This window comes from Aythya ferina, assembly GCF_964211825.1.
Source record: "Aythya ferina genome assembly, chromosome: 1".
Taxonomy (NCBI): Eukaryota; Metazoa; Chordata; class Aves; order Anseriformes; family Anatidae; genus Aythya; species Aythya ferina.
Genome location: NC_140296.1, coordinates 124,437,498 through 124,462,344, shown reverse-complemented (window position 1 = coordinate 124,462,344; position 24,847 = coordinate 124,437,498). Strand labels below are relative to the sequence as shown.

Genomic DNA, 24,847 nt, shown 5'->3' with positions numbered 1-24,847 from the left:
TTTCATTCTTTCATTACTCTTTTATTTTGTTTACATCCTTCCGTGAGCATGGAGTGGATTTTTTTTTTTCACATTTGCAGAAATCATTTTTTAAATTATTTGTTGAACAGAGTATAGCATTCATGTCTGTGAGGAAGAAAATCACTGCTGGGATGTGGGAAGTTCGTTTAGGTAATCAAGGCAACAGCAGTATAACAGGCATTTAAAACATTTTTAACATTATCAAAAGGGAAAGTTAGGCAACAGTTTACATACCGTAGTAAAACTCTCTAGCTTCCCAAGGGTGGTGCATCTACCTTAACTTTTAAAATACCTGAAGTTTTTCTTTTGGTACAATGAACTAGTTTCTAAATTCAAGAGTGTGTTTGCAGTATGATTGAGCACATGGGTCTTCGTCTAAACTATCTGCTTTAATTCTGCTAGCTGTGTTTGTGTCCAGTTGAGTGGATAATCCTGTTTAAGGACATTACCCTTGCTCTCTTGACACCACATAAAGTGCTGTGTAAACATCATTGCAGCACAAGTTTTTTCTTAAAAAAATAAAAGAAGAAAAGATAAACTTACTGCAAGAAATAAGATGTATGCTGTTATCCTAAGATGCCCAAATAGTTCTTTAGAAGAGGACTGTCTCCAGTTTAGAGGTAACCTTTGCCCTGGTCTTGATTATCTATTTGGTCCCTATAAGCATCTTAGATTAAAGCCTGCAGCACTTCTCCTGTGATTCATAATCCTCAGCAGAGGATGAGGGCCTCCTTTGGGCCAAGCAAATATAAAGATCAATTCAATCTGAACCCTCTGGCATATGATCAAATGGCTGGATGTACGTGTATATGGTGTATCACAAGGAAGGAGACTACTATACAGCTGAGAACTAACAGTGCTATTTGGGCTGTTTAAAAAGGGAGAGCTTATTCTGCCCTCCCTTTTTGTCCTGACCTGGGAGCAGCTAAAACCATCAACCACCTCTCTTGAGTGTTGATCATATGGATTGAGATTGTGGCTGTCAGCTCTCTCAGGCCTGTACAAGCAGCTCCTCCTCTGGGAGAAGAGAGGGCAGCATGGTCTTAGGATCAGAACTGGCCATTAAAAATCAGGAAACTGCAACCAGTTTTCAACCTTAGGGAAAGCTGAAGGAGGCTCAGCCTGTTGAAAGTGTTATAGCTGTGCTGAGACTCCATTTCTGTACCTTGCCATACTCCAGAGAAGGCCAGTCACATGTGCTAAACCTCTTTTAATGAACAGCAGATGAGAGCTGTGGCAGCATCCTTGTTGCAGGGAAAAGAAAGCATGCATGCACGTGTAGGTGTGCACATGGAAGGACTGTAAGTAAACCAAATTAACATCTCCCCCATACAAACACTAGATTGACTGTCATCCCTGGTGATCCCCAGAGCAATAGTAATTTATGTGACTGAAGAATTATCGTACAATAGGGAAAGCAATTAACATAGGTCAACCACAGTGCAGTCCTCTGCTCTGATCCAGGCAGGGCATCCCAAAGAGAAAGGTCCCACAGAGAGACTGCAGCCTCTGGTCTGATTGCCACCTATCTGAACTGTGGCATAAACCACTACCTTACCACTACCTTACTCATGTCCCTCGCCATCCCTGCTGGGACTGTGTGGTTCCAGGCTGTTGTAAGAAGGCAGTGTGGTCACTACAGCCTCGACGGTGAAGCGATGCGGAGCACTGAGTCCTGATGCCTCGTCTTGGAAGGCAGTGTTGTCGTGGCTGTTTGGAGGGGGTTCTGGGGGCAAGTGCCGCTGACGGGAGCGGAACCAGCGGAAGGACAGGATAAAGGTGATGGCAATGAAATCCAGAATCAGCTCTGCAAGCTCCATCACGGACAGGACAGAGGATCCAAACCACAGACTCCACTGATTCCCCAGCTGGGACAACAGAGTTACTACCTGCAAGAGACAGAACGGGCAGTGAGGAGATTGCTTGTTGGAGCTTTTTGCATCCCTGCTTGCTCCCACTGGTAGTATCCTGATGGCACTTGTTGGGGTTCTTCCCATCTTGCCACAAGAGGAGATTTTTGAGCCAGCAGTGCTGCTGGAATGAATGCCTGCCCCTACAGAGGGACATCGTGGTGCAGCGGGTGAATGTGATAGTAAATAAAATATGTACCGTGTAGGCTGGTGACTCCCCGTTGGTCTTGTAGTTCCATTCCTCAAAAAATATATTCACTTTGGCAACTCCATTCCTGTTAAGGAAAGATAGGGGTGAACAACCCTAAATCTGCAGTCCTTACATTTCTTCTTTAAGCTTATTTTCTCTGTCCCCTTCCAGCCCTTGTCCTCATGCATGTACCACCCAGAAGCTTTTCTCCATCTCCGCTGTCCTCCTGCATGAAAAACAATCTTTGATACTTATACTGCACTTCTGAAACTGCACTGCAAACTAGCATTTGTGTTGTCCTAAGTCCTTCCCAGTCTTCCACTAGCCCTTATTGTGACATGTGTAAGCCACATGGCAGCAGCCTGAGGCTTACTATTTTCATACTAGATCATGTTCAGACTCTTCACTTGGATTCCCAGTCTTTGGCAAATTCTCAGTTTATCTCCACTTATTTAAATCCACTGGCCTTGTCCACAGGTCCATGCAATATCTCTTCCTATCAGCCATTAAATCTAAACTATGACCTCCCTACCCACCCCCCATCTACTAGGGCTACTTCTGCTTTTGATAAAAGCTCTGTTAAGGTTAAGGGTCTCTCACCTCTTGGATGTGATATTGTATTTGTTCTGTTGTGAAAGCATGTAAAAAACCCAATCCTGAAACGAAAGTGCAATAAATTGTGTTATATGACCCCAGTCACCTCTTGTAGGTTTAGAACCAGTTGAGGAAGGACTAAACTGGAGGTCAGAGCAGTGCTGCAGAGCCAGGAAACCATCTCCTTACCTCTGAGACAGCAGAAGGCCAGCGAGAGTATCCAGCTGAGAGCTGGTATTCTGTCATTCTGTAAAACAAGACACTCTGTTAGCTGTTGAAGCTGTGAGAGCCACAAGGCAAGGTCTCTCAATGCCTATTCACACCTGGAAGCTCCCTGCCATATTGAAATTCTGCCCACTTCCCACAGAGCTTCTGCACAGCCCTCAGGAGCTCACCCCAGAGCTGACACTGATGCTCCTCAGCCATTTTGGCTTCCCGTTGGGAGAAATATCATTCAGGTTTGCACTTCAGCTATTGACTCAATCTTTTGCCCTCATCATTGAATGCTTTCCAACACCCCTGGGAGTACAGAGTTGCCAGTCTGACTGACAAACTTACTTGCAAGGCTTCCGACACTTGTGGAAGCAGCCCAGCACATCTGCTTTGAATTCAGCCAGGAGTTTGTAATAGCAGTAGCCTGGGCAGCAGAGAAAGTAAATCCAGATAAGTTCACAAAACATATTTAAAAAAAAAAAAAAAAAAAGTATTGTGCAACAGCAAGGGGAATCCAAAGAAAGCTTCCCTCCACAGCCTCAGAGGGACCAACCATCCAAGAGAAGAGTGTCTTTTGGATGTCCCACACCAGAAAGTCGGGAAGCTCATTGCATACAATGAAGAGAGTTACTGGGGCATGAGGTGAAGCAAACGGGTTCAGGTGTGTGTGAGGTTTACTATATAATTCCTCCTGTCCCTTGAGTACTTACCCCAGGCTACGTGCTTAGTGTAGTCACAGTATTCTGCTCCAGCGGGTAAGGGATAGAAATAATATGCACAGCTACAGCGGTTTACCATGTTGAGCTGAAAGCAGGAACGAATGCAGACCTGGAAGGCAGGTGATGTGGAAAAAGTTGAACAAGGAAACCAAAGCCGCTGTAGCCTGGATCACATTATCCTATTAACAGTGCCCATGGACAAGTGTGCCTGTTACAGGACTGAAGCATCCCAGGAATATGGGGAAACGAGATGGCGTGGAAGCAGTGATCAAGCATTACCTGCTCAGTGTAGCGGGATGAGTACAGGTTTTGCACTGGCACATCACTGCCATCCTCTGTGCAATCGCTGTAACTGCCCCCCAGACGCACAGTCATCTCCTAGAACATCAAATAGTCATTTCACAAAACTACTTTGCTGTCCTCCTTCTACACTTCCATGCTTGTTCATCAGAACCCGCCTCCTTATGCTTAGCTCTGGATGCCGACACCTCCTGCTTTCTTCCATTTCATTGTCCTCCCATAAAATGCAACCAAATGCTCTCATCTAGTCCAGTAAACTGCTGTTCTTCCCCTCCCTTCACCCCAGGTGATTAATCCTCTCCCTTAAACACATAGAGTCCCTGACAAACCATCTCCATCTATCCAAGTTAAACCTCCCACACCGAAGCCCATACCCTCACATCCACAGCTCTCACCCCTGCTGCTGCCTCCTCACCTTTCTCATGCTGATGGAGGTCTCAATGCCTGGACGCACGTTGAAGCCCCCATCATCCATGAAGGCTGGCTCATTCTGATCATGGACCATGACCCTGGCTCCTGTCACCGTGGACAGCAGAGGGATGAAATCGTTCTGCTCGGTGCGCACCACCAGAGAGAGACCTGAGGACACGTCAAAGAACACGGGAGGTCATCATGTGGGAAAGGAGAGAGAGCAGGAATATTAAATCCATGTCAGTAAGAGGTAAAGGAAGAGAAACATCACCCTGGACTGAACCTAAGCTGGGCAGAAATGGGAGGGTGGCTGGAAAGAGGCCAGAGACAAGGCTGGAGGATCCAGGAGAGGCCAGAGGAAACTGGATTTCTTAATTGTGGCTTAGAAAAGGCAAACCTGGGAACAGAGAGAGAGATTTGGAGTTGGACAGAAGAAAAAGATTGAGGATTGGCCCTAGAGTGGCTTAATGGAGGCTAGAAACACATACAGGTCAGCTGCTGGAAGTGGTAAGTGGGGAAGGAGGAGATCAAGGCTAAGCTCTTAGATCTCAATAAAGAACTTCAGTAAGGGCCAGTGCAAGTCCAGAGAGAGCAATGAACGTAAGGATCAGGCACTAAAGGGGGAAAGAGACTCCAGTGGGGCAGCAGTGAAGGGCAGCCATGTACAAGACACAGCCATGTCCATACAGGTCAAAACAGAGCTTGGATGAAACAGAGCAAGGCTGCGATATGCCACCACCAAGGTAAGCAAAGCTGGTTGTCCATATCTCCTCCAGCCTGCCAGACAACTCCCCATGGGGAAAACAGCCAAATTGTGCCACCAAAAAGTGCCTCTCACCGTTATTGATCCCAGGCAGAGAGGACGTCCACAGGCTGCTGCTGTTGTCGTTGAAGGTATAGCAATTCCCATACAAGGGATGGTGGAAGTGGGTATAATTCCTGTGATGGGAACAGAAATACGGGTTGAGACGGGCTGTGAGACCTGAAAGGAACAATTCTCTTTTTCACCTGCACAAAGAGGGGCTTACAGCAGACGGGCAGTGTTTGTTATGTAAACTAACCTGAACAGGAAAAAACAATCAAAATATGTTGTAGAAAATGTCCTCGAGCTGGACAGGCTTTTACAATGGTTTTTTTATATCATGAGCAGTCATTAGCCCAGATGGATTTTAGCAGTACTAGCAATTACTATATTCTTAATACTGACAAAGCTCTTAGCTCTCTGGATCCCTTTTCTTCCCTTGCTGATGGGTTTCATTTCACTGCCTCTTTGGGGCTTCTGAACCATAATGGCAGCAGGAGAGAAGTGTGATATTGTTTTTACTGTCTTTGAGTAAAAACTTTCTCTTCTCCTCCTCCTGCATGTGGGCTGAAACAAACCACTCCACCACTGCACATCACCCTCAGCACGGATACCAGACTCCTAGATTGTACATCTGGGGTTTGTGCCAGTATAGTTTGTGTGAAATCCAGGAGAAAAAGAAGAGAAACCATCCTCTGAAGTCCATAGCTTCAGGTAACAGTGACTGTGACTCTGGTGAGCACAACCCACAAGAAAGACTCAAGAGTCTTAGCACTTGAGGCAATGGGACCTGGACAAAGACAATCCCACCTTGGGAAAGAAGTTCTCTATTTGGGTTTCTTGAATTCCTTGGACCCAGGCACAAAATCCAGGTGTCCTTAGGAATACACGGTGGGACGTTTCCACCACTTACGCCTTGTCACAGGTTGCTTCATTGAAGCGGCAGGCATAAATGAAATTCTCGAAGTCAGACTCATCCAGGGCTTTCGCATCAGGCACCTGCGCCAGGATGTTGATGTAGTGAAAGCTATACCATTCCCGCACTGCATCCACCCCTGAGGAGTACACCTGATGGAAACAGTCCTTGTTGTTTTCACTGCACTGTAAAAAGAGAAGGAAAAAAAAAACCAACAAAAACAAACATCTGTGTCAGGGAAGTCTTGTCCATGAGAAAGCAGCTGTGCTCCCTCAGCACAGCTGGGAAATGGAGCAGAAGAGCTCTGTAGGGCTGCTGTGCTCAATAAAAAGGCAACCGATAGCATGGGGAAAAGCAATCCCAGGGCAGCTCCTCGGTGGAATTTAAACACCAGGTCAATGGGCACGGCTGAGTGAGAGACAGCAAGTTGTAGTGAGTTATGAATCTACTGCACTTAAAACCTATGTGTTATAAAACCAGAACCTTTAAATTCTAGCATGGGGAGTCCTTCCTTCAGGGTGTGTCCAGAGAAACAGGTGATCCCCTGAGAGCTCCAGACAACTGGCAAGCAATTAGCTTCAGTCCTTCGGTGCCTTTTAAAATGCAAACACAGATACCCTAGGGTGAAGGAGATGCTGCCCAGGAGCAAATACGACCTGACCACATTTTGCATGGCCCACAGCCATACAATACTGTCCCCTTGACTACTATTGAGCAACACTGTGGTTGATGTTAATAAATGGCTCTAAAAGACTGATGTAGCCTTCAGGAAGGACAAGGTTTCCTTGCCTTACCTAGGAAAAGATGGGCAAGTCTCCTGTGGCCCACATGACCAGGGACAGGACTTGGGGAGCAGCAATATGTTTAGCAAAGGTTTCAGCTCTACCTTTATCTGTCATTAACAAAAGCCAGTAATAAAAGCCCATCTATATGGGGAAGGGCACGACCAAGTGTCTAACATGACAGAAGTGCCTAGACAGAGACTGGCGTGGGCAGGACAGAAGATATCTTGGGATCTCACCAGAATAAAGCCAATTTTCCAGTCATTCTTGTCCACTGAGGGGCTGTTCTCTGGGAAGCTGACCAAGTTATCACGCTTCTGCCGTCTCAGCGGGTGGCGCTGGACGTGATGGAGCAGGCTCCTTGAGGTGCGCTTCCGTGTGGACGCCGTTGACCAGTCACTCCGTGCCAGAGACATGTTGTAGTCATAAAGGTCCAGCAGCGTTTGGTGGGTGATTTGGTCCAGCTCATCCAGCTTCTTCCGGATGGCACTGTACCTATACAGGGGGAGAGAGGAGCCTGCAGGTTTAGGGCTGGACACACACAAACAGCTCTGAGTATGACGTGTGGCAAGCAAAAGTTTGCTGGGGTGATTAGGGTCACTCCTGCTGACAGCTGAAAATTCATCACCTTTGCTGGAGGCCACCATTCCTTCTAGGAGATAAGGAAATGCATCTGCTTCTGCCCTGTGGCAGTTTACAGTGCAGCCACTAACACACAGCACTAAGTAGAGCACCTTAAACTAACACAATTTACCGTGAATGCCCTGCAGCAGCAGAGACCTAGAGAAGTGTCCCTTCCACCTGCACTCCTACTGAGGGGGACACTCGAGGACCAGGAGGAGAATAAGAGTACATGCTTTTATCCTACACCCACAAAAGTAGAGGCAGTTGACAGCCCTGGTGGACTGTTTCCTACCTGTATGGATTCAGGGTGCAAAGCGTCACAGCAGGGAAAGTCAGCCTGTCGGAGTTAAGGTTGAGGTTGAGGTTGACAGGGTAGCTGAAGTACTCCCTGTAGAGGATCCCAAACTGCCAGTACAGCAAGCCGAAGGTGAGAAAGAAGAGAACGGACCAGAAGGCTGTCTTCATCTTATTCTTTTTGGAGCACACCAGGCGGATAGCTCCGTGGATGGTCGTGTTGCTGCAGAAGAACTGGAAGAGCTCCTGGTAGGAGCCGTAGAACTCGATGAGACCCTCCCGCTCATCTTCTTTGTGCTGCTGCTCCGCTTCCTGCTTGCACTGCCTCGTCTTCTCCCCTTCTGGCATCTTCCCCGTCTTCACAGACCCACCCTGCAGCACAAAGTAAGCCCGAGCTGGTGGTACCCCTGCAAGACAACACCGGCAAGCCACGCTCTGTGCCAAACCCAGCTACACATCCCCACCTACCCCGACCCTCGCTGCTTTCCCCCCCTCCTCCCCGACCCCACCAGGGCTGCGGGTCCCCAGCCTCGCACCCCGCAGACGGTCCCCCTGCCCCCTCCCGCAGCCCCCCGGCACCTGCGGCGCCGTGCCCATGGCGGGGCCGTCCCGCACCGACGGCGGGGGCCGGGGCCGGGTTTGGGACCGGGACCGGGACCGGGGCCGGGGCCGGGGCCGGGGCCGGGTCTCTCTCCCCCAGCGCTGCCGCCCGGCGCTGCCGGCTCGCCCGCAGCCTCCCCGGCTGGGCTGGGACTGGTTCCTTTCCAGTTGGAGCCGGCACCCCGCCCGGCTCCTGCCCTGCCAGCCTCTCCCCGCCCACCCCTCCTTCCCCTTCCCCCCCCTGCGCCGCTCCCGGGGAAGAAAAGCCTCTTTAAACTCTCAAGTGTCCGCGGCCGGCCCGAGGGGGTCACCTTGGCGGCGCCGTCGGGGGGCGAGGCGATGTCGCCGGGACCCCGCTGTGCCCTCAGGACCCCCCCTGCGCCCCCATTTCGGAGCCAGCAGCCCTGCCCCGGCCAGGTAGGGCGCAGGGAACGGCGTGTCCCCCCTCCCAGCTCCCCCCTCCCGCCGCCGTCGGGGACACGGCGTCCCGGCGAGGGGAGGTGATGCAGAAAGCGAGCTGGCAGCGCTCGTCCCGAGGGCGTGGGGACGGCAGGAGGCAGGAGGCAGGGCCCCCGTGCAGAGGGGGGGCGGCAGGACCGTGTCTGGGGAGAGGGGAGAGAGGAGCGAGGGCCCGGCCCGTCGGGGCTCCGCGGTGGTCCTCGAGGGGGGCCCCGCCGCACCGCCGGGCTCCGCATCAGCGCCGCGGGGCTCGTGCGAGGCTCTAAGCGCCGGATTTCGCAAAGCAAAGGTGGATAGAGAGTTTGGGGTGAATTTTGCTCGAGGGCTGGGGCGGAGAAGGCTCGCGGGGGGCTAGGCGATACGCTTGAGGTAGCATCGCCTTTGCCGGTTCATTAACTGAAGAAATCTCCCGTATCCAGATCTAGCTGGCCCAGCCACTGCTGGCAACGTGTTTCACTGAGCTGTGCTTGGGAAACCGAGGCCTCTCGTTGTTACCTAACACCTTTGCAGCGTTTCCTCAGACCATGGAAATGACCACCTGTAACCAAATGTGCTTGGGAATCCCTCATGACTCACTGCCTTTGTAGCAGCGGAACCACTTTCCCAATAATTTCTCCAAATTACATTCTCCCAGTTTAGCACAGTTTTTAAGTTTTCACTTCTTTCTTTCCTTTCTTCAGATCAGTCCTTGCTCCAATTCATCTCTCACAGTCCCCGAATCTTGATCCTCATTGGAATGAGCAGCACTTTGGTTAGTGACACAGCCACTTAGACCTCTCCACGCTGCAAAATACCAGGCTTGAAAACGGCATAGAGTACACTTCTGAGCCTGGCATAAGTGACAGCATGCCAGGAGCAACCTCGTGACAGCTTCTTCTTACAAAACTATAGCCACTGCTAAGAGCTTTCCCTTACCTACGTCAGGTGTCAAAAAACAAAAGCGTATTTTATTTTTTTTCTGCCACTGTAAACTTTGTTATACCAAGCAATTTGTTTTAAACTCTTATCATTAGGAAAATGAGTTGCAAAGAGTGGGAGGGATGGGGGGAAAGGAATGAATATTGTTCTTAAATGCCTATTACAAAGCAGCTTCCTCAGAGCGTTAGAAATACCTTTCTGGATCAGACTGACGGTCTGTTCTTTTCTATATCCCACCTCTAGCAGTGCCAATAGGTGATGACATTTAGGAGAAGGATGTGAGCTCTTCTCTCTTGTGCCGTTTGTGTGCTTTATGCACTCAGATACACAGGGATAGTCCCCAGAAGTGCACATCAGCATTTTGATTCAGCTTTGTACACTCCCTTAAAATATGTGAACAAATACAGACATGTAACAATTACAGAACATCAGCAGTTAAATAACCAGTGTAACCTCAGGTGCTATAATCCAGTAGCCTCATAGAGTGTTTATAACTTGTTTGGTTTGCGTTATCATAATTTCCTGAAATTATGCTCATTTACACTAACGGACCATCCTCTAAAACTGCATCAGTCTTTTTGGAATCGTGCCATAAATACAAAACAAACAAACAAACAAAAATGTAAAAAATGCCTCTGAAATGCCCATTTTATGCTAATTTAAGTTAGTGGCACTCACAAAACAACTATAGCCCAGTTTGGCAGAGCTGATAATTGGGCATTCTATGATTTCTGCAGTAGTTAAAAGCATTTTAAACTATATTCAGCTGATCATTGCAGTTGAGTTCAGAAACACAGGACAGGAAGTCCAGAAACTTTTTGCTGGCTGTGAAGCAAAGGTAAGTGGCATTTAAAAAATTTCTTTTGGCTTGAAGAAAAATTAAAAATTCAAACATCTCGACTGATTTGGTGTCTCAAATGACAGCCTAAAGCAGTTTTATCTGTCATAGCAAACAATCTCTATCATCAGGTTTCTTGGGAGAACTTTTGTCCTTTGCCAGTTTGGACAAAAATAACAACTAATTAGAGCATGGGTGTATGTGTTGTATGTTTTATATGTATATATGTATAAATTACATACATCATGTATCTGTGTTTCTCAATATACACATACACATCTAGATATACTTATTTTTCAGGAGGCTTTTTCACATATTTTATTTTTTTTTTCTTCTAAAGAATTAAAAAACAACATTTGTTGGCTCTTCCATAATTTCCAGTTGCTCTTAGCCATGATTGAAGCAATTCCTCTTCCCCTATCTCATGCTGGTGAGAAGCTCTGGTTGCCAGATGCTACCCGCTGCTGTGGCACACCTCAGAGGACTGCAGGAGGATTCAGGCTCAGCAATTACAGGATGAATGGTCCAAGTTTTCCTCTAGGATGAATGATCTTCCATCAAGCATTACAAATTCTTTCTGGAAATTTTAAATCATCACGTATACTTTACCTCTACCAAAGTACTGAATCCAAGGAGCTTTATAATGAGAAGATCCTTTCCCTTCAGGTGTTTTACTCTAGGTTCTTCTCCGCTGAAATGGGAAGCACGCTGTTGTGGACAGTGCTTCTGAATATCACATCTTCACAAGCTGAATACATGATTGCTTTTTATAGCTACTGAGAAACCTTTGAGTAAACATGAATCATTTTTTATGGCATCAAATCTGAAATGTTTCCTTATCAGGTGTGTCGCCTAGCTGCCCAGGTAAGAATGTGATAATGATCTGAAATGCACACAATATTTTAAAATAAGACAAACTTTCTGTTATGCAATGCACTGCTACTGTGGTGGGAGAAAAAAAAAGGCTGTCTCTGCAGTTCTTGGTCTACATCCACTTTGATCTGGATTGCATCCATAACAAATTATACACATTTTTGAACTACTTGAAAGACCTTTGATCATTTTAGTTCTTTTCTGTAAGTATATATACAACAATGTCACACAATGCTTTTCCTTCCATTTCATGGTAGAGGCGAGCAATTATTTCTAGATTATTTCTGCATTATCTACAGCTGATTATGTATTTCTGTATTAAAGCTAGTAACCCGAAATGTCAAGGAGTAGCAGCACAGATGATGCTATAAGTTTAACTGAAGCATCTGACCAAAGAAACACCAGCCTAGTAGCTGGTAAAGATGGTTAGATGTGAGGCTACACTTTGTACTGCTGTTGCTTTTCAGGAAGGAATTATTTACCCAGGATCCATGGACTCACTTGAAGCAGAAGAGAATCATTATTAAACAGCCAGCAGGGATTTGCCAACCAGTCTAGTGGGCTGTTGACTGCCTTCTTCCTGGCTACTAATTCAACTTTGCTAGCTGGCAGTGGTATCTGTTCCAAAAAAACGCTAGTACCAAAGGCAGCAGGAGCATGTCCATGTACTCGCTCCCACACATTTGTGTCCTGAGGAGGCTCCTTTTCAGTGTGTTTATTCATTTCTACTTTCTAGGAACAGAGTGGTTACAGAGAGCAATTCTGTTGATGCAAAAGGTAGACTGGTGGGAAAAACTGAAGCAGTGAGCATTATGCCCTTCTCTCAGAATGAGAGGTGGGAGATTATAGAGTAGAGATCATGGAATTAATATTGTAGGTCTGAGAAAATCTTTCTGGAAACTCTGTGGAAGGATGTGCATCTCTCTTCCTAGGAGGATGAAGTTAGCATGAGTGAACCCCAGAAGACCTGTGTGGATCCTCTTTCTTTGCTGAAGAGGCCTGGAGGAGAGATTATATAGGTGCTCGTACCCTGCGTTATCTGACAAATCTGAATTAGCTGCTGAAATACTTAGCTCTCTCCCATCTGTGGTCTGTGTTGCAGGATGAGGGATATTGCCTCCTGCCAGCACTGCATCCATTTGGGTGCTGAAGCAGCTGAATCACCAGACCCTATGGTACGTACCTTAGCCACACCGCTTTGTACAAGTCCAAATCAGCTGCTGCCTTTAATGCTGGTGACCTGAAAATGACTGGGAAATGAAAATAGGACTTCAAGCTCTGCCTCTGCCACATATTTCCGAAACCCAGGGTTTTGTTTAGGCTGACTCAGCCAGACTGACAGCTCCTCAGATATGGACCTCAGTGTCAACCAATTGCAATAGGATCAAATGTGGAAAGGGCTGTATGAAAACTGTCTCCCACTGGCATAGCTAAGACTAACACCTGTCTGTGAGATCAAATCCAGTGAGTTCCCAGTCTGCTGTGTCCCGAGGGGCTGTCGATGAATGGGGAGATCAGGATGGAGATTTCCTGAGGTTTTTGCCCCATCGTTCTCCTGCTCAGCTGAGATCTTTGATTTCCTCATTCCAAACAGAACAATATAACCATTATAACAACCAGCTGACTCCCTGGGCCTGCATCCCCACCCTTTTCATGATCTCTTCTGCCTGTTCCTGGAAACCTGAAGCAGATGCAGCCACCTCAGACCAGTTTTTCTTGACACCAGCTGTTCCTCAGCCAGCAAGGATCATGCTGTTGTGCCTAGTCACCATCTGAGCACAGCACAGCACCCGGCACAGTACAGCAGAGTTTTGCTTGCTAGACACAGATGCTATCTGCTGCCCACCTGCAGCTTTGCTTGAGCTGATGTTAAGGCAACCTAGTTTATGTTTACCTCCAGTTTTGATGCTGTACCACATAATTCTCCAGGTGTCCTCCTCAGTCACTTTTAATGCAGGGACTACATGTTGCTTCTGTTCTGGTTCTGGTGATCCTTTCCTCCTTTAGAATATAAGCAGCTATGCCCCTCAAAAAGGGAACCCACAGGAAATTAAGTCTTTAATTAAAGAAGCACATCTATAAATCTTTTGTTTCTTTTACTGGTAAGGCCAAATCTCATAGCCAAATGGCTTGAGGAAACACATCCCATCACACCCTTCACAAAAGGATGAGCAGAAGACATCACCCCCCTTTCCCAAATCCTTTTTAATAGTTCAGATGGGGTCTGAACTTGCTCATTCCTCTGCTTGAGAAGTTTTCTGTCTTCCCAGTCAATATGAACCAACCCTCAAAAGATCAGGCAGAACAGGCAGTCTAAAAAAGAAGCGAAGCTCTGTAAGGGTTGATGAGGCAAAGAGCTTAACTCACAGACTCTAGGGCCTTTTGCCCTCCAAATGCCCGGTAAAGGGTCTCAAAGCATTTGCAGCCCACCTTCTGATACAGTGCTGTGCATATTTATTGGCAATTGATCTTCCATGCTAAGAACTTAGTAGGGTATTGATGGTATTTCATGGGAGGGTGGGTCTATGAGAACCATTTGTATATATATAAATGTATAAAACAAGAATTACAAAACAGCAAATCATAAAGAAATCAATACTAAGCAAACACATGACTTAAGAAGTATTTGAAAAAGAGGAAAAGAAAATGGTGAAAAACAGAGTTGAACATGAGGATAGAAAAGGGAGCTGAATGGAAATGTAACAAACGAACTCAGAAGAAAAAGAAAGCCATGCCCTCCTGCCCCCACAGATTGCGCCTGGTAGTGGTGGGAAGGCCTGCAGAGCCTAGTGATACTGCAATATATGCTAGCAAGTTATATAACTTCCAGAAGATGACTCATGCCAGACAATTTGGAGCACAGAAGGCAAGACTGAAGTTATTCCACAAATCCTTAAAACAATGAAGTATTGCCTTTCATGTTTTTGCAGTCATTTTCCTTTCGTTTGCTGCTCCTTATTGTTGGCCCATCCTATCTGGACCTCTCCTCAGCTGTTCATCAGCATTGTCCAGTACTGCCCTGCGTTTCTGGCAGTCATTTCTTTGAAAGTTGATGTTTGAAAAGGTGGAGTTGGGGATCTGCAGAAGTGTTTTGCCTGGAACATAAGTTAGGGTGTGGTTGTAAAAGAGCTGGATAAGCTTTGGGATAAGACAAGACCAACCCCTTCCCTTCCCTTCCCTTCCCTTCCCTTCCCTTCCCTTCCCTTCCCTTCCCTTCCCTTCCCTTCCCTTCCCTTCCCTTCCCTTCCCTTCCCTTCCCTTCCCTTCCCTTCCCTTCCCTTCCCTTCCCTTCCCTTCCCTTCCCTTCCCTTCCCTTCCCTTCCCTTCCCTTCCCTTCCCTTCCCTTCCCTTCCCTTCCCTTCCCTTCCCTTCCCACCTCTCTTTGGATGCAATGTTACATGAGATCAGGAGGTTCATAACCTGTTCTACCTTACCATGCTTCTGTTAGTGAACTCCAGGTGAAGGATAGACCAGAGAAAATGATCAATGCAGAAGACTGCTCTTACTGAGAAAAGCAAAAACACAGCCTTAGTGAATACATTTCTTTGACCAGCATTTCATGCTCTTCGCAGAGAAAGGGCCGTTTCACAGGGGCATTTTTCCTAAAGGCCAGTTCTGGGGAGGGGAAGCCACCACTGTATAGCTGTGAGATGACCGTCTCTACTAAAAGAGCTGTCCAGCTGTTGAAAATAACTATGAGGACTGTAATGCTATGTTCCTGGAATAGAGCTTGCTGCTTCAAGCCTCTGATCTGGAAGACGAGTACAGTAGGAGGGCATGAATGCTTGCCCTGATATTTTGTCCCACCTGCAGCTTGTTGGGGGAAATGTGGAGAAGTTTGGTGTTTCTGTGGTCAGTGTAGAAATCTGTTTCCTGTTGCACACTAGGCTTGAATGAGTACTGTCCATCATTGACTGGTGGACTATGGGAGACAGGTAGTAGCTCTGAATCATTCCCATATATTAGGCCCTTTGTTATGAGTCCACGAGAGCTGCAGGGTGACTGGTGGAATTTGAAGATTCTCATCCTCAGCATCTGGTTCCGAGTTGGAAATAAGCTTTATGAAGGACGGCTCTCTCAGCTGTAACACTTCATGCACAAAAAGAAGGCTTCTTCCTAGCCTGATCTGTGATGGCCTTGGTGGTTACAAGTGAGGATGAGCACCGCCCAGAGAGGATGGACTCCTGATATTTCCAGAGATGTCGTTCTCAAATGTTTCAAGAGTGACATCTCCATGATTTAAAAAGCAACCTTTGCTCAGTCTGTCCTTACTGTGGCGCCTTGCAACGGGAACACTGTGACATGTAGGCAGCAGCTGTGTGGCTGGAGAGGGCTGGTGAGGGCCTGCACATGTCCTTCAGGGTCATGACTGACCACTCATACACCATGTCTGCCATATTCCAGAAAAGGGCTTCAGCTGAACAGGGCACCCATGCTGCAGTCTGGCTCCAGAGAAGCAATGTCCTCAGTTGCTCTGGATTATGATGTACACTGCCAGGCTGAAGTGAACACAAAGTCAATTCAAATACTTTACACATGCCTTCTAGTTAATGCATGTTCACTTTGAGATCCATGCTAGCCAAAATTTAGCTATGTTCATAAACTGCATCTAAACCAATGTAGTTAGATCTCTGGGTCAATTTTGCTAGGTTAAATTGAATGAGGCACAATTGAACAAGGGGAACCTATGTGGAAGTGATAATCTTGTGCTCAGCTCTGTTCACAGTGACAAATATTTCAATACCAAATGAGAAGTTTTGGCTTGTCTTTATTCACAGTACAGCACAGTCATAGACCCAAAGCAGTCCTGTATTGACTCGAGTGCAGAGAACTTCATCTTACATTTTACAGGTTGACAAAATCCCAATCAAATTTCATACCTTACATTAAACAATTCTCTTAAAGAATTAATTTAAAACATCTACATTTGATATTTGTTTGTATAGACACATACCTTATAGCGGGTTGGTTTGACTAGCAGCTAATCAGATGACGAACAGATTCCTACCTCTCAGTTCACGTGGGCAGGCACTGATGCCACGTGGCACTTGGCCACTGCACATTTGACCTTGGAAGGCAGTGTGGCTGTCTCCCAGAGACACAGAACATACAGTATTAATTATTCATATCCTTCTAATGCAATCAAGTTTATCTTTGACAAACTTTTAGTCTCTCGGTGGTATTTTCTGTAATAAGCATTTTGTATTTAAATGTAAGGAACGTTATTGTTAAACATAGCATCACTTTATTTTTCAGCATTAGTTTTTTCTCCTTTAGGGTGTATGTCTGACTTTTGTGGTTTAAATTCAGCTTGAAAACTTCAGGGGCACAGTAATACAGGGACATAAGTGGGGAGCATCAGAGAAAATACTGTGGAGTAAAATCAAGTGCCACAGTATATTTCTCCTCACAAGGGATACAACCACTCCCAGTGCATCTCCTACATCTTTCTATTACTTTTTCTTTGCTTTATGCTGTTTTATGGGCCAAAAAGGCAAAGAAATCACCAGCTCACACTTCACACACAACACAGGCCTGGGCATTTTATTAAATAAAGAGATCAATCTCTCTTTTAACTGAGGTCATTAACTGTTTTGGTTAAAGAACAGGTTCAGAACAGTAATCTGTCCTGTATTTGAAGACTTTGTGAGACGGTCTACCATTTTTATTGACAGGCAGCTAGGACGATCCTCTTCACCATTGGGCACATTATGTCTTATTCTGCTCTGTACATGCCTAAATGTAACTTGTAGCCTTTGGTTCTCATTCTGCATCTCTCTGCAGGTTATGGTGCCATCAGTACCCTACCTTCTGTAATGTAGTTAAGAGAAACTGTCTTAGTAAGATCAGAGCAATGTCTCAAAATGCCTCCCTGGAAAGCATTTTCTGAGCTTCATAATTGTTCCTGTCATTTAACTCTGTACCACCTCCAAGCTTTCAACACATATATATTTTTAAATGTATGCACCTGCACTGCAGACAGCTGTGGCAGCTCCAGGTTTCGCTGTGCTTCCAGCTCGGTGTTCTCAATCACAAACAGAAGGGACTTCTCCAAATGAGGTTCCTGCTCCTGGCACTTTGTCCTTCCTCCCTGGCTATGCTGCCATGTGCCTGCATCCAAACACTCATCCCTTATCTGGGGGTTGCTTTGAATACACTTGGCAGTGCAAAAAGCTCCAGATTAGCACTCTCTGGGAGTGAGGGTATTCATCAAAAAAATGAAGAGGAAATGCTACAAGAAAAAGCTGCTTCTGCCAGCAGTTACCTTCCTCCAATGGTCACTCTTAGGCATGCTGGTTACTAACAGTGACTGATAGATTATTGAGATCTTTGAACACTGAGACAGTGTGGTGGTCCAGTACCCAGGGAGATGCCACCAGCATTATGGAACATCTCATCTTGTTTGACTATGATCAACTCAACAGATGAGCATTGCTGAACATCTAGTGGTTCATGTGGGTCTAAAGGACTCCTTCCACATTAGCTACCTATCTTGCCATTTGCAACTTTTATCAACAATCATTTTTATAATTGTATCTCCTGATCCAAATGTGGAAAATCATTGGGATCACCATCAGCTCTTGCAGAGGCACACACTTTCAGCAGTGACTGAGACTTCTTTTTGGACAATTAAATTTTGTCATTTGTCTGTTAGGCAGTAATTAATATACATGATGCAAATTATGATGCGGACATACAGTATCATTACTTTCTTCAGAATGTCTTGCTGGTTTACAAATTCATTGGTTTGTTAAATCTGCATAAGTATTTTTATCAAACAAATGTATTATTTAATCAATAAATTGGGAATTATTTTTCTCACAACTTTTTAAAAAATAAAGCAACATGAAATTATTTATGTTATTTTCATTTTTGAATCTGTTGTTAGCTGATTTGTATTAACTTCACACTGTCTTAACTATGACTACTGCTATTTACAAGTCATGTAGTTGTCTTGCTTTTTGTTTGTGAACACTGGCACAACTTGCTCTTCCAATACCTTGGAATTTCTCTAGTGTTCCAGGATGTTTAGATATCCAGCTCCATTGGACCAGACAGCTTCTCAACCCAATCTTTTTTGATGCTGAGATGCAAATTATCTTGGCCTACTGATCTGAAAATACTTAAGCTTAATAAAAGCTGTTAAAAACCCTCCTTATTTCACAGGTACATTAGAAAGTTGTTACTCTCCTCATGTAATCTGGATACTTCTTTTTAAAAGATTTGTCTTCTCTGTATCAAAAAGTCTCCATCTGAAATCTCTGTTAACAGCTTTACTTATATCCACCTGTTAAGAGGCTGTTGCTAGAATTTCTTGGCTTCCAACATATTTTGAAAAAAATCTTCCAAGAGCCTTTAGCAGTTGCAGCAATCCATTTTTTTTTTCCCCAGATATTTGAAGCAGTCCTTATCAGTTTGTATGCTTCGTGTATGCTCCATAAGTTCTAACTCGTGTGCCATTAACCTTCTTTCCATCTAAACCTTCCTTCTACTACTTATTTATTTATTTATTTATTCCCATTGGTTATATATAAGATTTCTGAGTGTTACCTTCAAATTTCCTGTTAGGCATAAACGGTTTTTAATTGAGTCTATTTTTTTCACAACTACAGAACCACAGATCTTTTCCACCTTATAAACTTCTGCCAGTGAAATTTCTATTAAAAAAAAATTATAATTTTTCAGTGGAGAATTTTCATCGTATTTTTCTGATTGCTAGACATGGAATCAGTTTAAGCCATCACTTACCCCAGTTTGAGGGTTAACCATTTTGAAGTACCAATTTTGAAGTACCTAGTTATTTGTCCAACATTACAGATAAAACATACACATACATAAAAAATAAATATCTTACTTAAAAAGCTTACTATTACCTAAAAGTACTTATGCAAATTTGCAGACACATACCTATTTACAACATGTACATGTACTTACACATCTATACAGACACATGCACACATACAGTAATACAAACACTCATATATATATATAAACTATTTTTCCCTGAAATTGAAAAATGTTAATTTCTAAAAATGCATGCATGTTCCATCTAACATGGCATCCCAGCAAAGAGCTATCAGTGTTGCCCTCCTGAGATGAAGGCACATTTTCCAGTGTTTCTTTTCAGCCTCTGTCTCTGAATGGCCACTCAGCTCCTTCAGCAAGGGCAGTCCTACCATTCCCATACAGACCAATATCTTCCATCCAATATTTGGTCAAGGCTGGCTCTCCGGAGCAGGATGTGTCAAGAGCAGGGAGACAAAGGAGGGCGGGTGGGTGACACAAGAGCTTCTTTTACTCCGAAACTGTTAGAAGTTACCCAGACTTCAGCTTAGCTGAAAAGGAGGGGAAAAAGAAAAAAAAAAAAAAAAAAAAAAAAAAAGAAGAAAACAAAAAACACATCTAAGATTCAGCAAGACCAAACTGGTACAGAACACCACCCTGTGCAGGGATCCACCAGAAGTGAATGGAGAAGAGCACTGCATCCTTGCCCTGGCAAGAGGTGTTGGAAGGGCAGGAAGACTGCAGCTATGGGATGGTAGCCCTGCACACTGCAGGGGCAAGGGAGGAAAGGGAGAGGGCAGCAGGACCTCCCCAGCAGTGACACCGAGCTGCCAATTTAAGGAAGATGTCCCTTGCTCCATCTCCCATACCAGGCAAGTGGCTCAGTGCTTAACCTCCTACCTGCTCTTTTCTTTCTGAGCACAGCGAAGAGGACAGCGATGAAAATTGCAGTGGCAATGAGCATCCCCACCAGTCCTTCCCATCCCTTGTGCTCTGTAGAGGAAGAGGAGGATCAGGGATGTTACACTCACTTGAGCAGCTGAGCAGACAGCGAGTTGTCACAGCTCAAGAAGCCCACACAGCACGTGCTCTTGTCAGATACACCAATGTGACATGAAACACGTGCACTAAAGCCACAGACACAGGGCCAGTTATACTGGCTAGACTGATGTGTCGTAATTTGTCAAACGGCAGCATTGCCTGCTTTTCCCTGCTGGGTCAGAAGGATACATAGAAGCAATGACCCATTAGGAAGAAGAGCAAGAACAGCAGCAACTGCACATCAGCTCCAAGGGGGAGAAGCATTTGTTGCACTGCTGGGACTACAGCTCCTGAGAAGCTTCAGTCTCCAGCTGAACATCAGCTCCAGCTAGGCTCCTAACTCCTTGGGTCATGGCTGTTCTCTTGTGTCTGTCCAAGTGGGCTCCAGCCCATGTGCTACAAACTTTTGCTCTCTTGCTCAGCTTTTGGTCATAAAAATTCTTTTCCCCTCAAGGAAATTAGATACTTGCTCCCTGAAAAGCTTCAGGGGCTGAGACGCAGGCTAAGGGATTGAAAGTGAATGGGAAGAGAGGACGAGTACAAGAGGAAACCAGGAGAGCAGGAAGAAACAGGCAAGCGTCAGAATTTTTAATCTTTGTGGTGGGTAATGAGGTGGCAGGAGGTCCAGGCAGGGCAAAGGACTTGTTTCTCTACCCCTTATACTCACCTGGTGCCTTCAGATGGGCACTGACAGAGATGGGCTCCTCCAGAGCCATGTGTGAAACATGGCAGGTGTAGGTGGCCGGTACTTGCGCTGTGGCAGAGCTGAGGCTGAGGTAGGAGGTGATGCTGTAGGTGCCATCCTGGCTTTGCCGGTGACTGGAGAAACGTGTGTCTGAGAGGTGGATTTCTGCTTCATTCTCAGGAGACCTCTGTGTCCAGCTCACTGAGACATCCAGGGGGTAATAGCCAGCAATGATGCAGGACAGTGTAATTGTCTCATCGCTCTCGAATGACACCACTGATGGAAGCATACGGACCCTTGGGGGCTCTGGAGAGGGAAAAAACAGGGATTAGACTTACTAGCTGTTAGCAGGCAACACGAGTGCCATCCACCCACAAGCTGCCTGTGACAACGAGTGTTGGGAGCAAGCGAGTAAGGGTGCTGAGTGAAGTTTCAGTGCCTGGGAACACAGCACTGCTGTTACCCCCATGGATTTGCCTTCCTCACCAGCCACAAGCAGCTGGATGTTGTGCTGGGCCTGGTGCTGTGCGGTGGACACCAGGCAGATGTACATCCCTTCGTCATCCACAGTCGCTCCTTGCAGGCTCAGTGATGCGTCTCCGCTCCCCAGCAGCTGTGCCACGTCCACATGGACTTTTGGCTGCGTTGCAGGGCCTGTGCTCCCCACCTGGTACTGGTAAATGCTCTGGCCTCTGCCTCGGTGCTGCCTCCTCCACTCCAGGGAGGACAGCGTGGAGCTGGGGGCCAAAGCAAAGCGGCAGTCGAGGGTAACAGAGCCGCCGAGACGTGTGCGCATGGAAGTGTTGTTTGATGATGACTGAAATTCAACTAGAAACAGAAAGAGGGACACAAGCAAGTGGGGAGTTAAGCAGATATGGTTAAAAAAGGCACCCTCAGGTGGGATGCATGGGCAGTGGTGTCCTCATGCAGAGGTGGCACCTTATGTGGTGTCCCAGGGGCCATGTGGGCTGAAGAATGGAGCAAGCCAGCCCGGTGGGGTTCATAGGTGGACAAACAGGCAGACACCAAGTGCATGCCAGGGTCTTGAAGCACTTGCTTGAGTCTCCCTCCTTGGAGCTCTTCAAAAGCCTCCTGGCCATGGCCCTGGGCAACCTGCTCTGGGTGTCCCTGCTGGAGCAGGGTGGTTGGACCAGATGGCCTCCAGAGGGCCCTGCCAACCTCAACCATTGTGTGATTCTGTGCTATCCTCAGGAGCCAGAGCATAGAAAGCTCAGAGAGGAGGCACAAGGGGTGGCAAGACTGTCCCCAAGGAAGAACCTTTATAAAACGAGTCTGCACGACCTGTTTTTTTCCTAAGCAACTCCTCTGGCAGCCCTCAGTGCCTGGTGAGAGGTGGGTCACAGGGCTGTTGGGACAGCAGGCTCCCCTCCTTCACGTCCCTCATGCTGTGGGGATACCCCCGGCCTCCTGGTCACCTGTGGTCAGCAACGTCCCCTCCTTGCTCACAGGAATCCCCAGCTTTGGGTGCAGCACTGCATCGTGTCCCTCCTCCTCCTGTCCGCCGGGGCAGGGTCCTCTGAGCACCAGGGCGATGCTGATCCCACCGGAGAGCTGCAGGGTGGCCATGAACCAGGAGGCTTGGCAGGACCCCTCGCCGTCCTGCCGGGAGCTGTACAGGGAGAGCTCGCAGCTCATCTCCTCCCCATTGCAGTCCATGTGCAGCAGGGCCTCTGCGTGTGGGATGGACACCGACTGGGCTGTGAGGAGAGAGGGAGAGATTTAGCCATCCAGGTCCAAAAGGAAGGCAATGTAAATGGATGAGATGTGCTGTGGGGGTCAGTCAGGGTGCAGAAATGCAAGGCTAGGCTTATCAAATGAAGGCCAGTAAAGAATATGAAAGGTTAGAGGTTAGTTGTGATTTCTTTACATCCCTCAGCCTGCTGGTTTTATTTTTTCCCGCACAGAGTTCACTGTGAGCAGAAGAAGCTGTTAGGAAAGGAGAATATGCAGAACAGATTCCCTTCAGCTAGCTCAACAAAGTAGTCTGTATATGTGAACTACCCGGTGAAGACTTGCAATGTTTATTCTTTTGGGGCCTGAATCCAGGTGCAAAGGGGACACTGAAGCATCTCAATTAAGGAAAGAAAGTGTGGCAAGAAGGCAGGAGTGGCTGGATGTAGGGACAGGCTGTATGTGTTTTTGTTCAAAGCACAGGCTTACTTGTAGGCACAAGCATCTTACATGACCACCCATTAAGTGACCTATGTGCTTCCCAGTACCTGCTGCTGGCCCTGAGAGGGACAGCTCAGCTTCATGCACACTTACCAAGAAGCTGATATTAGCAATGACAAAAGATAGGAATGCTCAACGTTGCAATAACAACACATAGTGGCATAATTACTCAGTTGTTTTTGGCAAGGGATTTGTTGTGCAGGCCTGGTGCATGTGAATGGTCAAAACCCTGGAGGCAGCTCTCTTACCCAGCTCTCCCACTCACCTGAGGCTTCAAAGATGACGGGAGGAGAGGAGTCAGGAGTTCCCTGTGGGACTTTGTAGTCAGTTACATCTCCCAAGCTCCCGTCATCTCTGACGCTGATACCCCTTAGCACTAGGGTAGCAGGGTGCTTGGAGAGCGAGGCACCGAAGCCATGCAGCAGTCCTCCATCCCACACGTAGGAGCAGTCCAGGACGATATCCACCCTGCGATACTGAGGCACTTCTGTGGGATTTTCCACTGGGCCTGCAGGGAGGGAAGAGAAACAGTTTAATGCATGAACCTCCTCCAGGCTGTTCTCCCAGCCCCGCTGAGGGTGCAGCCTTTTTGGGGTGGAAGCACAGGATCCGACCCCGACTCACCCGCATGCAGAGCCAGCACGCAGCAGCACAGGATGAGCTCTCTGATCATGTTGCACCCAGGGAAGGGCTTCCAGCCGGCTGAAACATAGAAAAATTTACAGGAATCAGCCCCAGCCCCAGACTGCTAGCAGCACTCGTGGTTTTAATTTCACTTTCACTCTGACAAAGCAGAAGGAAAAAAAAAAAAAGCACAACTCCATTAAACCTGTTAACTCTTTCTTTACCAAGCATAGCAGTCTTAACAGGAGGGCATAATGCTGAAGGCTTGAGACAGCAGGGAAATGGGATTAAGAAGCATCCCCAAACCCCGAAGAAAGGCTGCTTTTGCTGGATACCTCTTTAAGAGTCAATGCTATGTCAGCCTTTCTCACCACCCTTGGCTCACTGAGCACCCTGTGAAAGCTGCTGTGTCTCTGTACACTTGCTTTTTAGAAGACTTTAGCTTTGTGAGAGGCTAGGAGCTTGAAGCTGTATATATATATATATATTTTTTTTTTCCCCCTGTGGATCCTTCTCTAAGTGCCATGAAGCACACGGGAGCTGTTTTGCTCAGTGGCTGTGGAGCCGCAAGCTGCCAAGTCAGCCCTTGCTTCATGGGAAAAAACATCATGGAAAAAAAATAAGCCAGAGCACAGCTGTTAGAGAGAGAATGGATGAGCTCTGATGACATTTTAACTACTGCCTTTTTTCACATCTTTCAGATGTACTGAGAGAAAATGACATTTTTTTTTCCTCTGGTGGTTTGTTCCTCTCCTCTGTCTTTCAAGCCCTGCAGTAATACAACCTAGCCCTGCTGTGGCCTGCTATAAGCATGCGTACGCATGCGCAGCAAACATGATAGCAATCTCTCCATCTCTTCCAATACAACTTCCTGAAGCCCAGCCCAGGCAGGATTTGTGCTGGACAGACACCTGCTCAACAGTGAAACCACCCCAGTTTGTTCCAATTAACTCCTGATATGCACTTACCCCTTGCATCCCCACCCCATCCTCATTAACCACTTCAGTCCCTCTTAGAAAAGTCTCACAAGGAATATTAATTCTCCCTGCTGTGCC

At 46.7% G+C, this 24,847-nt stretch overlaps 2 protein-coding genes and 1 long non-coding RNA gene across 5 annotated transcripts; 1 reads left to right on the top strand and 2 right to left on the bottom strand.

Moving 5' to 3' along the window:
• SCNN1A (sodium channel epithelial 1 subunit alpha) lies at nt 1-8,796 on the bottom strand. 2 transcript variants are annotated; one of them, XM_084501416.1, is made up of 13 exons: nt 8,688-8,796; nt 7,775-8,148; nt 7,098-7,353; nt 6,074-6,261; nt 5,197-5,297; nt 4,363-4,526; nt 3,927-4,025; nt 3,639-3,756; nt 3,274-3,352; nt 2,905-2,962; nt 2,722-2,777; nt 2,131-2,206; nt 1-1,910 (listed from the first exon to the last, which is right to left on the bottom strand). In XM_084501416.1, the coding sequence occupies exons 2-13, from the start codon at nt 8,122-8,124 to the stop codon at nt 1,587-1,589; spliced, it is 1,869 nt and encodes a 622-aa protein (XP_084357542.1). In that variant the 5' UTR covers nt 8,125-8,148; nt 8,688-8,796; the 3' UTR covers nt 1-1,586. The 2 variants fall into 2 exon arrangements, with proteins under 2 accessions (XP_084357542.1, XP_084357541.1); XM_084501415.1 differs by lacking the exon at nt 8,688-8,796 and adding an exon at nt 8,356-8,517.
• Nucleotides 8,601-11,633, top strand: LOC311425500. 2 transcript variants are annotated; one of them, XR_014686352.1, is made up of 3 exons: nt 8,601-8,793; nt 9,516-10,591; nt 10,973-11,633. It is a non-coding gene; the product is annotated as an uncharacterized lncRNA (long non-coding RNA). The 2 variants fall into 2 exon arrangements; XR_014686353.1 differs by having other exon boundaries at nt 9,516-11,633.
• Nucleotides 11,634-16,199: 4,566 nt separating this feature from the next.
• Nucleotides 16,200-23,943, bottom strand: TAPBPL (TAP binding protein like). Its single transcript, XM_084501438.1, has 7 exons — nt 23,793-23,943; nt 23,434-23,676; nt 22,412-22,693; nt 21,462-21,803; nt 20,958-21,281; nt 20,150-20,242; nt 16,200-19,800 (listed from the first exon to the last, which is right to left on the bottom strand). The coding sequence occupies exons 1-7, from the start codon at nt 23,839-23,841 to the stop codon at nt 19,781-19,783; spliced, it is 1,353 nt and encodes a 450-aa protein (XP_084357564.1). The 5' UTR covers nt 23,842-23,943; the 3' UTR covers nt 16,200-19,780.
• Between the last annotated feature and the right edge of the window lie 904 nt (nt 23,944-24,847).

Coding starts and splice junctions, on each gene's coding strand:
- TAPBPL (XM_084501438.1), bottom strand. CDS start 23,841: ATGATCAGAGAGCTCATCCTGTGCTGCTGCGTGCTGGCTCTGCATGCG. Junction 22,694..23,433: donor CGTCATCTTTGAAGCCTCAG/GTGAGTGGGAGA, acceptor CTCTCCTCACAG/CCCAGTCGGTGTCCATCCCA. Junction 20,243..20,957: donor TGCCCATCTGAAGGCACCAG/GTGAGTATAAGG, acceptor CTTCCTCTACAG/AGCACAAGGGATGGGAAGGA.
- SCNN1A (XM_084501415.1), bottom strand. Junction 7,354..7,774: donor TGCACCCTGAATCCATACAG/GTAGGAAACAGT, acceptor CCCCCTGTATAG/GTACAGTGCCATCCGGAAGA. Junction 6,262..7,097: donor GGAAAATTGGCTTTATTCTG/GTGAGATCCCAA, acceptor CTCTTTTTACAG/TGCAGTGAAAACAACAAGGA.